Consider the following 12,506-nt stretch of genomic DNA (forward strand, 5'->3'; position numbering starts at 1 on the left):
GGGTGTAATCCCATGCCCACCCAACATGGAGGGAGATTAGAGCCTAGAACAAGCATCTGGAGCCCTTCTGTGGAAGCCCAATATCAGAAGCAGTGAATTGAGTTCCACTATGTGACCTTCACCTTTCCACACCCCTACTCTGGGCCTCAGTATCCCCCTCTATGGTGGTTGGTGGTGTAGGGGCAGACCACTGGAGCCCCTTCCTTCTGGCCCAATTTATTCTGGGCTGACTGTGGAATTACGTAAACATTGGTGGGGCAGGGCTGTCTCAGCCAGCCACAACTACCCAGAAAGCAGAGCTGATTAGGGGTCCCCAGTTCCATCAGCAGCCCCTCCAACCCACACAGGCAGCAGGGAAAGAGGAATAGCGCTCCTCGTGGGGTGCTGGGTCTTGGGCACCTAAATACCGATGGCCCCAGACAGGGGTATGAGGGCAAGCAGGGCTTGACTCTGAAGTAGCAGGGGGACCTTGAGGGAAGATCACCCACCTCAAGAGGATTCTCTGGGTCACTTCTCTAGGCACTCATCCCAGCCACAGCCAGGAGGTTGTGCCACCCCAATCACCCCGTCCCCGTCTGAAGCTCCCAAACGATTTCCCCAGGTCATGTAAACTTGTTTGGTCCATCCTGGTGGCAAAGTGACATTTTGCAGGCACCTGCTGGATGTAAGGGTTTGACCCAAGGGCAGCATTGTGCCTGGGGTTCTTGGAAGTTTCTTGATGAACCAAGGAGATGTTTCTGGCAGGATGCAAGGGCCACTCTGGCTCCACTGGTCCTGGTTAGCACCCAGAAACTGGTTCCTTCTCTAGGTCCCCAGTCCATGCATGCTTAGGTCCCCACCTCCCAGGCCGACATCCAGCATTTTCCCCAACTCACCTGGTCCCAGCCTGTCCCTTGAAGCCCCTTCCAAGCACACCTGGGGCTCAGGCACCCCAGCCACCAAACCCAGACCAGCTTGGCCCTGTACACATGGACCAAGGAGATAGTTATAAGGGCCACAACCCCCCAGGGCCCTGTCCTTACCTCACACTCTGCCCCTTCCTCTCCCCTTCCCCCAGCAAAGACACAGTAGGGCCAGAAGATGAAACATACGCTTTATGCCCTAATGTGGTCAGGGGAGATTGGAGCAGGGGCCTCGCACTCACACAGCAATATATATAAATGGTCTGTCTCCTTCACCTCAGCTGAGGATCCCAAACTTACAGGAATTAAACCAGTCCCTTAGGTTTCAGAATATTCTTGGTTTGGTTGTTACAAGTATGGAGAACTAGGTGGTTCTCTTGATTCCCTGTCCCTGGAGTACACAGAAACTCCAAGGAGGTCTCATGGTAGGGCTGGTCTGAGATAAGAAAGGCATGCAAGGAACACAGGCTTACAGCTGGGAAGGCCACAGCAAGCCCGGACTGGAACCAGCCCAGGAGCCTCAGGGTGTGGTGGAGGGGAGTTCTGCATCCCAGAGAGGCTGCCTCACTGGAAGAAGGTCGAGGCCAAGTTGGTACAGTCAGTGGTGGCCGGCTGCCCAGCCTCCCTGCCCAGATAGCAAAGGTCTTCCCCCAGCGGCTGGCTGGAGAGCAGGCATGGAGCCAGCGCCACCTGCCTACTGGTCACTTGCCGCTCCTGGAGCCCCGCTGCCTGCTCATGGCCGTGAGCATCTGGCTAATGTAGGAAGTCAGGAGGTCATCCATCTTGTATCCCTGGAAACAGTGGCAAGAAGATAAGCACAAAGTGGGACAGGGCCAGCCCACTGAGACCCAGAGCACAGCTCCCAGGAAACTGCGGTGGGCAGAACCCTGGACAAAGGCAACTCCTGTCTTTCTCTGGACTCAGTCTCCCCAGCCACACAGTTCAAGGGCTGGATGCATCAAGCCAGGCAGGTATCTACGGTTCTAAACTTATGACCCCACATTAAAGCCCTATAGCTTGTGGGCCCCTCAAATCCTGGAGGCCTGCCTACCAGAGTGGCTGTAAAGGCCCTGGCAGTTGAGCTGTGCCTGGGAAGTTGAGCTCCGTCCAGGAGGCCTCACGGCTAATGGTTCTGCTGTTGAACTCCAGGGCTAAAGGCTCAAGTCCCAGGTACTGAGGGCACTCAGACAACAGCTAACGAGTGACCAGTCTCAGCCCCAGATTAAGTAGCTTCCGCAGACCTAAGCTGAGTGTCCAGCTGACCTGACCTTGGCCCCAGCCCAACCCTTGACTCCAGGCCGAGCTGTGTGCTCCAAGCTGTGTCTGTTCGCACCGGAGGCTGCAGGCGAGGCAGGAGAGCCCGCCAGGCCCGGAGGAGGAGTGCTCACCAGGGACGTCTCACAGAGCAGCTTGCTCCCGCGCACCAGGTTCCCGATGGTGATGTGGAAGTACGTGTTGCCACTGCTCCAGTTGGAGATCTTGGTAAAGGGGTGAGTGGTCAGGATGTCCTGGGGGAGCAGAGAGAGCCTTAAGCTACAAGCCCAGACCCTCCAGCCTCATTCCCCTCAGCTCCAGCCCGGACGCCGCCCACAGGACAGGCCTCAGGCCCTCCAACGAGGAAAGGAGCAGGCGGGTCGAGGCTCCTGGGCTCCCTCTGTGCACGGCGGCCGCGTGGGGGGGGCCAGTGCCTTCCCCTCTGCCTCGGTTGGGCCCCTGTCTGGACTGGGTAGAGAAGGAGCCCACGGAAGTGACAGGAGCGACGGAGAGAGGTGTGAGGGAGCCCAGGGAAGCGCAGCACATGAGGCAGAGGGGAAGATGGTAACTGGCTCCCCTCGCCAACGGTCCGCTTGTACCCCTGCTGGGCATGTGGTGGGACTGTGCTCCCTGCGCCCTAGTGAGGGGGCCCTGGCTGATTCACGTGGGCGGCAGTTACCCAGCACAGCCTGCCATCTGGACCGATATGGGCAGAGAGCATTTGGAAGGAGGGAGTGGTTGGTAGTGGCCAATGGTGCTGAAAGGCCAAGTACTAGAAAGTTCACTGGATTGAGTAGCAAGGTGTTGGTTGTAGGAGAGCAACATTGATGGCCTAGATGAGGGAATAAGCAAGTAGTAGCGAGCACAGGCCACTCTCAGAGGTGTGGCCCCGAGGGCACAGGAGCCAGGGTGCTGACTGACAGGGGCTTCTGGGTTTGGGCCTGAGGCCGCTGTTAGAGATGCAGACGGAGCAGCCGCACCCCCATCCTGCTGCCTGCTCGCCTGTCACTGCTCACCTTGGACCTGGGGTCGATGAGGCTGACCCCATACTTGTTGATGGCGATTAAGAGGATCTCAGGGAAGTTTGGCTCTGTAGTTTGCTAGTAAAGAAAGCCAGAAACCATCAGGTGGGGACCCAGAGCAGGTGCGTTTGGGGCGGGAATGAAGCTGCCCCCTAGCCAGGATTAACTGGCCTCTTCTGCTGCCTACATGGTGCCTCACGGCTTCCTGCCTTTGGTCGGACCCCTCTGTTCCCTCTCCCCACCCTGCAGTCAGAGGGGGCTTCTGGCCCTTCACCCCCAGCCCTCCAAGGCTGGCCACCACCTGCAGGGAAATCCACCCCCTTCACCTGCTTGCCAACCTCCTTTCACCACTGTCGGCCCACCGCACACCCTGTGGACGTCCCCATCAACCACCTGCACTGCCTGCCTGGGGCCTGAGCTCTCACACCTCTGGGTCTTGGCTCTGGCTAAGCCCTCTGCCAGGAACTCTCCCTCCAGGGTCTCCTGGGACAGCTCAGGTGCTCCCTCCTCCAGGAAGCCTCCTCAGCCTTCACAGTCAGTGAGGGCCTCCCAGGTTCTACCGCCTCCACTCCTCCAGCCTGTCCGTGCCTCTGCCTCCCCCGCCAGCTGGGCTTCTGGTTCCTCTGTGTCCCAGGACTGAGCCCAGGGCTCAGCAGTAGCAAGACACCCAGCTGGGACAGGCCTGAGGTCTTCCCTCTGTTTCTTGCCAGGCCATCGCTGTTTCCAACAGCCTGGAGGGAGGCCTCTGTGCCCTCTGATCCCCACTCTGCACCCCTCTTCCTCTGCGCCCCCCCTTCACCTGCCCTCCAGCCACCCACAGCCTACCTTCACTTCGAAGAAGGCTGAGCCAAAGGTGGGCCACTTGAAGATGAGCTTCAGGAAGGCCAGCTTGGCCTCCTCCTTGGACTTCCCTGCGTGCTTGTTGAAGTAGGCAACGATGGACTGCAGCGGGAGGGAGGTCCGAGTCCTCAACCCTGCCGCTCCCGCCCCCTTTACCCTGTCACTGGCTGTCATGGGCCGGGGAGGGCCAGGCACAGGAGGGGAGTCCTGGAGGCCTTTAGGGGCTCCCCTCTCATCCCAGTTAATGGACTTCTGACCTCCCTTCACTCCCCTAAGCAAGCAGGCCAAAAAGTGTCAAGTAAAATCAGGTCAGCATGGTAACCAGGACAGGGCAAATGACTGCCAAGGGGCCAGCTGAATCCTCTGCCTGGAGAACTAGGGACAAAAGCAGGTGGAAGGGAGACAGGGAGGGTGACCTCATCACATACAAGGGCCACAGGAGATAATTCCCTGGGCTGCTGGCCAGCATCTGCCCCCTTGACCCCTGGGTGCCAGAGACCCATTCAGGGGGGGGGGCCCTATTCCCACTGTCTCCCCCATGCTCACCCGCTTCCAGTCATCAGGTGAGACCTGCCGGATGAGGTCCTGAGGCACCAGCTCCCGGAGCAGCTTGGGGATACTGGGGAAGTAGGACTTGTCCTCCTCAAACTTGACCCTGTAGATGAGTGCTCCCAGCTGCAGCACCTCCTCCCTCGTGCACCTGTGGTAGCCTCGGAGATACTTGGGCAACTCCTGCCAAAGACAGAGCAGGTCACGGCATGGAGGGGCCTGAGGAAGCAGGCTCCTTCCTTATCACCCCGAGGCTGGGCCTACTGCCTTACCCCACATTCGGGCCCACCTGCTTCTCCAGCCCCAGCTGACCCTGCTCCCCATGGGGAGATGGCGAAGTACAGGGAAATAGCAACTAAGCTTGCACAGATTCAGCATGTTGCCATTTGAAGACAGAGCCATGTATGAATAGTATCTCATTTCCCCTCCTAACAGTCCAGCGAGGTGAGCAGCCCCATTTCAAAGGTGAAGAAACTGAGTGGCCAGCTGGTAACCCAATACTGTCCACACCCCTAACCTCCTGGGCCTGTCTTTCCTTGGGGAAACCCTCTCAGGCTGGCCCCCTCCCATTGTGTATCCATGAGATTGGCTGGTTTTACCAGCACGACCACCCCTTCCCCACCTTGAACTTCCAGACCCAGAATCAGAGTAACTGAGGATGAGGAATGGAGAGAGCGAAGATGAAGCCTGTCAAGGGCCAGCGCAGCCCACAGGCTCCTGGAGCCGCACAACTGTCTCACCCGCTGCTAGAAGAGCAGGGAAAGTACGGCTGGCCTGAGGACCCGCTGCAGACCGGAAGCCCGAGGCAGCCACTCTACACCCATCTTTCCATCTACCCACGCACAGCCATTTCCCATCCATTTCCCCATTTGTCCATCTACCCACCCCCACAAATTCATTCACCATCCACCCATTCACAGAGTCACCAGTTTACCTATTCCCCCATCCATCAAGCCAACAAATATTTATTGAGCATCCACTATGGGCCAGGCCCTTCAAGCAGCCACATGTACCCTCCCTACCCTCATGGAACTTGTAGTCAAGACAAGAACAGACATTAATCACCCCAAATCAATGTACAATTACAGTCCTTGAAGGAATTGCTCCCAGTGCTATGAGAGCATAGAACAAGGTGACCTGACCTAGTCTTGGGGACAAGGAAGACTAAGATCAGATCACTGAAGTGACGTCTAACAGCTCAGTAGGTGATGGGAAGAACCAAGGGAAGAGCATCCCAGGAGAGAGAACGGTACGAAGGCCCTGTGACATTCCTGAGAATTTGGGAAAATGTAGCTGGAGTGAACTGAGCAAAAGGGTGCTGGGTACCAGGCAAGGCAGCAGAAGTAGGTCATGGCACCCCCATGCTGGACCACAGCCAGGATTTGGGGTTCTACCCTAAGAGTAATGGGAAGCCACTGGGGATCTGGAAAGCTTGATGACAACCCTGCGGAGGAAGGACTGAAGGAGGACAAACATGGATGGGGGAGTCAGGCTTCACCCAGGTAAGAGCAGATGGTCGGACCCAAGTTGGTAGGGGTGGTGATGGGGAAACGTGGATGGATTTAAGACATTCGGGAGGCAAAGTGCGTCAGGTGAATGGCTTAGGACACGGATCACACAGGAGGGGCAGCGGTCAAGGCTGACAGTCTTTGAAGGAATTGCCCCCAGTGTTATGAGAGCATAGAACAAGGTGACCTGACCTAGTCTTGGGGACAAGGAAGTGCTATTCATTAAATGGGTGACACGGGGGGAAGAGGGGGACATTGGCGAGAGGCAGATCTCAGGCTTGAGTGGAAGTGTTGAGTCCTGGGCCAAGGTTCTCTGCACCACGGCAGCCACCGCCCCCACCTCTCCCGTCCTTCCCAGCGTCATGGTGTGTCCCCCACCGAGTGGTAGACGGGCTAGCCCAGGAAGGGTCAGAGTCCTCAGGCACAGAGACCTGGAATCGCTCTGCTTCCATCAGCCCTCTGATTGCATTAGATCACTTGATCTGAGTTTCTGTTTCTCCCTCTATAAAATGGGAACAATACGTCTACTACTTGGGGTTTGCTGGGAAGACAGAATGATTGAAAAGTGCCAGATACATAATAGAGGCTCAACATGTAAACCTCCCTCCCAGCTTGCCACAGGCACGTGTCTGTGTTGGGCGATGTTTACAGACTCACTCTGAGGCCTTGGATACACTCAGGTGAAGCAGCAGAATCTCACATTCAGAGGACAGCCCCTCACTAAGGGAAGGGCCTGGACAGGTGGGGACCAGGAGCTTAGGACTGCCGAGCCCCCAAGGGCTTGGATGTGGGGAGGGTCTGAGGTTGGGTCTCTCCCAGAGGAATCCCTTAGAGGCCCTGCTGTTATAGGTCCCCGGCAAGGACAGGTCACTGCTTGCATAGGTACAGCGAGGTGGTAGCTACAGCAGCAGCAGTCACTGGAAGCTCACCTGGTAATAGTGGAAGATGGAATCGGCCATGGGGTCCTTCCCTGGCACCGTGGTGGTCCACAGCTTCTTCATGAAGAACACCTGGTAGGTGAGCGAGGGCACCATCCCTGTGGCAGACGGCAGTCTGTCACCTGGAGGGTCCCAGCACAAGGGGTGCTCGTGCCCAGCCCCAGAGGAGGCCCTGGCTCAGGTCCCAGCACCCGCGTGGGCCTGGAGTTACGGCCCTGAGCCTGCACCTGCCCCTCTCCAGGCTCAGGTGGTCCCCGGGCCCAGCCCCACGTTACCGTCCTTGACGGGCCGCGCTTTCTTTATCCAGTCTGTCAGGTGTCGAACGAAGTCGAAGAAGAAGTCGTTCTCAGGGACACTGATGACCTAGGGACACGGCCATTCTAGTCCACTCATTTTAATCCAAACAAGACTGAGTGGGACTTCCACCCAAGGCCTTCCTCTCTCCAGAAAGACTCCCACTCACCGCCAGTTGGGGTGTCCATGTTGCAGCCCCACCCTGCCCTGACTGCCTGTGAGGGTCCCCAGAACACAACCCACTTCCTGCCCATAGTGAGTTCCATTCAATCATTTGGCAGAGACCCACTGAACACTGCCCTAGACCCCAGGAGGGGGGCCCGAGAATGAGGCCCAGCACTTGCCTTGGCTGTCCCCTGGCTTCTGTGTGCCCCCTCCCACAGGCTCGAGGCTCCCCTGGGCCTGGGACCTCACCGAGATCACCCCTGGGTGCCCCATGACTGGCACAGGGGCAGTCAAGCAGTGAGACAGCCGGGGATGCACAGGGAACTGTGAGTGAACTGGAGGCAGCACCTGATTTGCCAGAGATGGTTGGGGCCCCACAGAGAGAGGCTTCAAAGCTGGGCCTCCGACTCCCGTGGGCAGGGAAGCAGCCGAGCAGTGTGGGAAGGGGTGGGGGCCTGTGCCTTTGAGTCTGACCCACCTGGCTCTGAGTCCCTGTTACAGGATCTTGGAGAAGCTACTTAACTTTGATGAGCCCAAGTTTTGTGATCTGCTAGGTGGGGGTAATCACCCTGCCTTAAGGGTTATTTCAAGGGTTAACTGGCCTCATCAGAGCAGCTGAGGGACCAGTCAAATCAAATCTAGAAGGTGCATGTATATTGCAGCAGGGAGAGGAGCCGGGTGTGCCTGGAACACAGTGCCATGTGGCTCCCAAGAGGTTTGAGGCCATGCTGTGCATGGCCTCAAAGGAGAGAGTTAGGGGCAATTGCTAATGTAAGGGAGCCATTGCAGGGGCGCAGGACGGATGCTGCATGCAAGAGCACCCTTCCTTCCCTCCCTTCTCCCTTCTGGGTCTCTTCCCTCCCCCTGCTGCCCCCCCAGCCCCCAGCAGATTTCCTGACAGGCCAATAGCAGGCAAACAGACTGCCAACCACCCACCGTCTACCTTGTCTGCGATTTTCACAAAGAGGCTGAATCCCTCGGAGGACTTGAGGAGCAGCCTGGCTGCGATGTTCTGGCAGAAGTCCTTGGCCTTAGTGCTGGACTCCACCTCGAAAGCCTGGGCAGGGTGGGTAGGCGCTCATTTGGCTCTGGCTCTGCTTCCAGCTAAACACCCTCCCTTGAAGGGGGCTTCCCTGTGCGTCCCAAGCTGGGCACAGCGTTTAAGAAAAGAAAAATGCAACTCCTGTCTGGGTCTTCCCAGATCCATCCTCCCCAGCCCTCTGAGCAGAGCTCAGCCTTGGCCTCCACAGCCCTGGGCCTGGCTCTGCAAACATGAGTGACGGCAAAGGCCGCCGGGGGCACAGGGATGGGGGATGGGAAGGAGGGAGCCTGGAGGAAGAAGAATGCCAATTCCAGAAAGGGAGAGAGAAAAGGGGTGGGCAATGAGTGACCCTTGGGCCGGACAGGCTGGGAAGTTTAGACGGAGGAAGGAGGGCAACTGGGGGTGGGGGGCTGCCGCACGTAACCTTCTGCTGGAGGGAACAAGAAGGGATGTTACCAAGGTTTTCTGTCTTTGTGACTGGAAACCTATGTGGCGTTTTTGAGTCTCTAGACAAGTTTTAAAACTGCTTTTTAAGCTAAGAGTTTTGCTGTTGGACTTGTTTTCTAAATGAGATGTGGGGCAGGGAGGAGGCAGCCTGGCCGAACGGGTGTGCAGGAAGCCAAACAGGACCTTTGAAAGAGGGGACCAGGCTGGAGGGGACCTGCCATCAGGTCAGATGGGTAGCAAGGAGGGCGTCTGCAGGAAAGTGGGCTCAGGGCGAGGGGGTAAGCTGGGGCTGGGGGGACAGGTATGCCTGTGTCCAACAGAGCAGGCCTCAGGGAGGTGGCGCCAGCACAGAGCTCAGCTCGACAGAAAAAGCACTTTTCTCCAAGGCAGAGCCTCCTCAGAGAGGGGGAGGGATGACCTCAAGGAGGCTGCTCAAGAAAGTGGGAGGTTGGACCAGGAACCCAAGGGCTCCTGACCTGGGGCATTATGGCCTCTTAACTGAGCCCTGACTCCACTCAGGGGCAGGAGGTGGGCAAATGAGGGGATGGCAGGGGAGAGGCACGAGGGCTGCTCCCTGCGTCCCGGAAGGAGCCTGGTCCTTCAGGGCTGTCCACGGACCAAAAAGCCAGCGGCCCTCACCTCATCAGTGTCATCAGGAAAGTAGACCTTGTGGAAAATCTGGGTGGTTTTGTGTTGGATGGCCTCCACCTCCACCAGGTGTGGGGGGTACTTCCGGGACCCATTTCTGAAAACCAGGGGAAGGGGACAAAGTCGGGAGCAGGGAACAGAAGGAACTGTGGAGACAGACCCCAGTTCTAATCCCTGTTCACCATTTCCTACCACGTAATGGTCACTTAACCTCTCAGAGCCTCCAGTTTCTCATCTGTAAACTGGGACCATAACGGTGCCCACCGCACAGGCTGCGGCAAGGACTGAATGAAGTGAAGGATGCAAGTGGGCTTTGCAGGGTATAAAGTGTGGCCCCAGCAGACTTGAAGGCATGAGCTAAGTCCTTCTGAGCGGCCAGACTCTCAAACAGTCCAGAAGAGGCTCCAGGCGCTGCAGCCTTTGTCTAGCTGGCAGCCGTGGTACCTCAGGGACGGGTCCCACTGCCGTGCGGTCATGTCCTCATCCCTTGGGGTCTCATCGCACAAGTCCAGTGTGGCCACGGCTGAGCCTGGTGCCTGCCCCCAGCTCTGTCCTTTCAGGCTGCAGTACCTCAAGGCTTTCTGGAGCCGCTGCAGGCAGTCGACGGCCAGGGGGCAGTGCTTGCGGGACTGCAGGAAGCGCTGCACGTGGGGTAGGAGGACGTTGCTTGGAGGGAAGAGGCCGGTGCACAGCCAGAGCAGCTCCCAGCCCCGCTCCTCGCTATACCTGCAGGAGGAGGTGTGGTGTCCAGCAGGCCTACCACAGGCCAGTCACAGGGCTTTGAGTCCCCGTGGAGGCCGCACGCCCCTCGGCTCCTCCTCAAATGCCTGTACCCCCATCCCTGTCAGAAGACTGACACAGACCCCACCTCCCTGCCAGCCACATCCAACTCCTGCTGCTCAAAGTGGCCACACCAGGCCACTCAGTTACCAGACACACACAGATAAGGTGCTCGTGCCACGACAGTCAACTATGTGACCAAGCACTCTGGTTCAGCTAACCTTTGCTTTTCCCAAGAAGCAAGTGGTATGTGATTTATATTGGCAGAAGCACTTTAACTTGTCCATTCTTTGAGTAGCTATACCAGCCCCTAGGCTCCCCCGCGCACCACTCTGAGCTCCCTGGGCTTGACAGGAGGAAAGCTTAGAGGGCTTCTAGGAGGAGGTGGCATTTGACCTAGGATTTGAAGGATGAGGCAAATTCTGATATGCACAAAAGGAGATGACAGATATTCCTGACAGTGGGTACAGCACGTACAAAGGTCTGGCAGTGTGAAGATCTGACTTTGATGGCAGATTGTGTAAGAGGTGTACAGAGCAACAAAGCTGGGGAGGAAGCTGGAGGGCTGGGCATAAGGGGAGAGAGGGGGGCTCCTCTTCTGGCTCTTGGAGACTAGCTTGTGCCTGACTTCCCACTCCTGCCCTGGTTCAGCCCAGCAGGGAGGAGAGCTTGGACCTACAGCCAGCAGCCCGAGCCAGGGATGGGCTTTGCTCGTGAGCTGAACCTGCGTGCAGACGGTGTCTGGGCTGGGGGTGGAGGGGAGGGGTGTCCAGAGGCGGCTAGGGCAGGGGGCGGCAGGAAACCAGGAGGAGCTGGGAGGGCTCAACCTGGAGGACAGACTCAGCACCCAGCCACCACCTCTTTATTCTTGACCGGCCCTCCTTGGGCCATGAGGCACAGCTAGGGCAGGAAGGGAGCTGAGGGCAGCTCCCCACGCTGAGTGAGGGGGAATGCTGCCTGGAGAGCCAGCCACTGCCTCCTGGGGGTGAGCTCCCTGTCACCATGGTGGAGGACCTTCATGATTCCCTTCAGCTGTGAGCACGGTGGGGGCACCTGCTCCCTCACCCACCTGCCACCCCTGGCTCACCTGATGTGGTTGTCAGTCAGCTGCTTCAGGATCTGCGCGTACACCTCGTCCTTGAGGGGCTCAGCCCTCAGGGCACCCTCAAAGATCTGGTCAGTGAGCTCGTTGACGGAGCGCATCCTCTTGGACGGGTAGTCGCCCATGTACTTGAGCGTGGGTGGGAAGCCGTCAAGGAAGGGCTCGTGGCTGATAAGGGTAGAACTGGCCCAGGAGGCAGGAGGCCATGCTCTCCAACGGGGTCTGCCTCCCCCAGTCATGTGGCCCTGAACCTCAGGCTACTGACTTAGGAAAAAGGGGTGATTTGCCCACCTTGCTTTCCATGCCCACTGCCCACCCTCTCAACTCCTCTGGCTGCCTCCTCACTGGCAATTGTGGCTCAGGTCCCCGAAGCCACATCCGAAGTCCTCACAGCAACCAGAAGGGACTTCCAAATCACCGTGCCACCCCCTGTCTAGTGGTTCCCCGTAGTTCTGGGACACAGCCTATCTTCCTAAAGGGGCTTAGGAACCTTTCATGAATCAGCCTGTGTCTTCAGATTTCCTTTCTGAATTCTGCCCTCCAGCTGGGCTGAATTATGTCATGCCCTTAAAACAGCCCTGCTCTGTTTTGCCTCAGGGCCTTTGCATATTCTGCTCCATCTTAACACTCCCTACCAATCTCCCCTTTGGCTGGCTAAAGCTGCTTGGTCTTCAGGTCTCAGCCTAGACACTGCTTCCTCCAGGAAGCCCTCCCTGCCCTCAAGGGCCCAGAAGGGTCACCGTGCTGCCAGGCCCCGTCACAGCACTGATCCTGACCAGCATGTCTCCCCTCTTAAGTGCAAGCACCATGAGGCCAGAGACTGGGTCTGGCCACTGCCATGCCTCCACACTTGGCCCAGCACATGGCACGACACAAATCTGTCAGCTGAGTGACCGGGTCAGTGGAGACGATGCACGAGGCAGCCCTTGCACGCTAAGGTGCCAGGCACATGGATGGAGCCACTCCATCAGCACCCTCCATGTCTGTCCACCCAGGACCCGACCAGCCCCTTCAG

General features: G+C 57.9%; 1 protein-coding gene across 1 annotated transcript in view; it reads right to left on the bottom strand.

The window, feature by feature from the left end:
• Window positions 1–1,074: 1,074 nt before the first annotated feature.
• The window catches only part of MYO7A (myosin VIIA), a 78,150-nt gene continuing 66,718 nt past the window's right edge, over window positions 1,075–12,506 (bottom strand). The window contains exons 41-51 of the mRNA XM_036895464.2: window positions 11,477–11,630; window positions 10,180–10,335; window positions 9,601–9,706; window positions 8,416–8,529; window positions 7,289–7,376; window positions 7,005–7,111; window positions 4,565–4,750; window positions 4,004–4,120; window positions 3,173–3,256; window positions 2,291–2,410; window positions 1,075–1,693 (exon numbers count right to left, since the gene is read on the bottom strand). Of these exons, the coding sequence (XP_036751359.2) occupies window positions 1,604–1,693; window positions 2,291–2,410; window positions 3,173–3,256; window positions 4,004–4,120; window positions 4,565–4,750; window positions 7,005–7,111; window positions 7,289–7,376; window positions 8,416–8,529; window positions 9,601–9,706; window positions 10,180–10,335; window positions 11,477–11,630 (1,322 nt within the window). The 3' untranslated portion in view covers window positions 1,075–1,603. The remainder of the gene's footprint in view (window positions 1,694–2,290; window positions 2,411–3,172; window positions 3,257–4,003; window positions 4,121–4,564; window positions 4,751–7,004; window positions 7,112–7,288; window positions 7,377–8,415; window positions 8,530–9,600; window positions 9,707–10,179; window positions 10,336–11,476; window positions 11,631–12,506) is intronic.

The sequence above is a fragment of the Manis pentadactyla genome, chromosome 9 (genome assembly GCF_030020395.1).
Source record: "Manis pentadactyla isolate mManPen7 chromosome 9, mManPen7.hap1, whole genome shotgun sequence".
In the NCBI taxonomy this organism is placed as follows: domain Eukaryota; kingdom Metazoa; phylum Chordata; class Mammalia; order Pholidota; family Manidae; genus Manis; species Manis pentadactyla.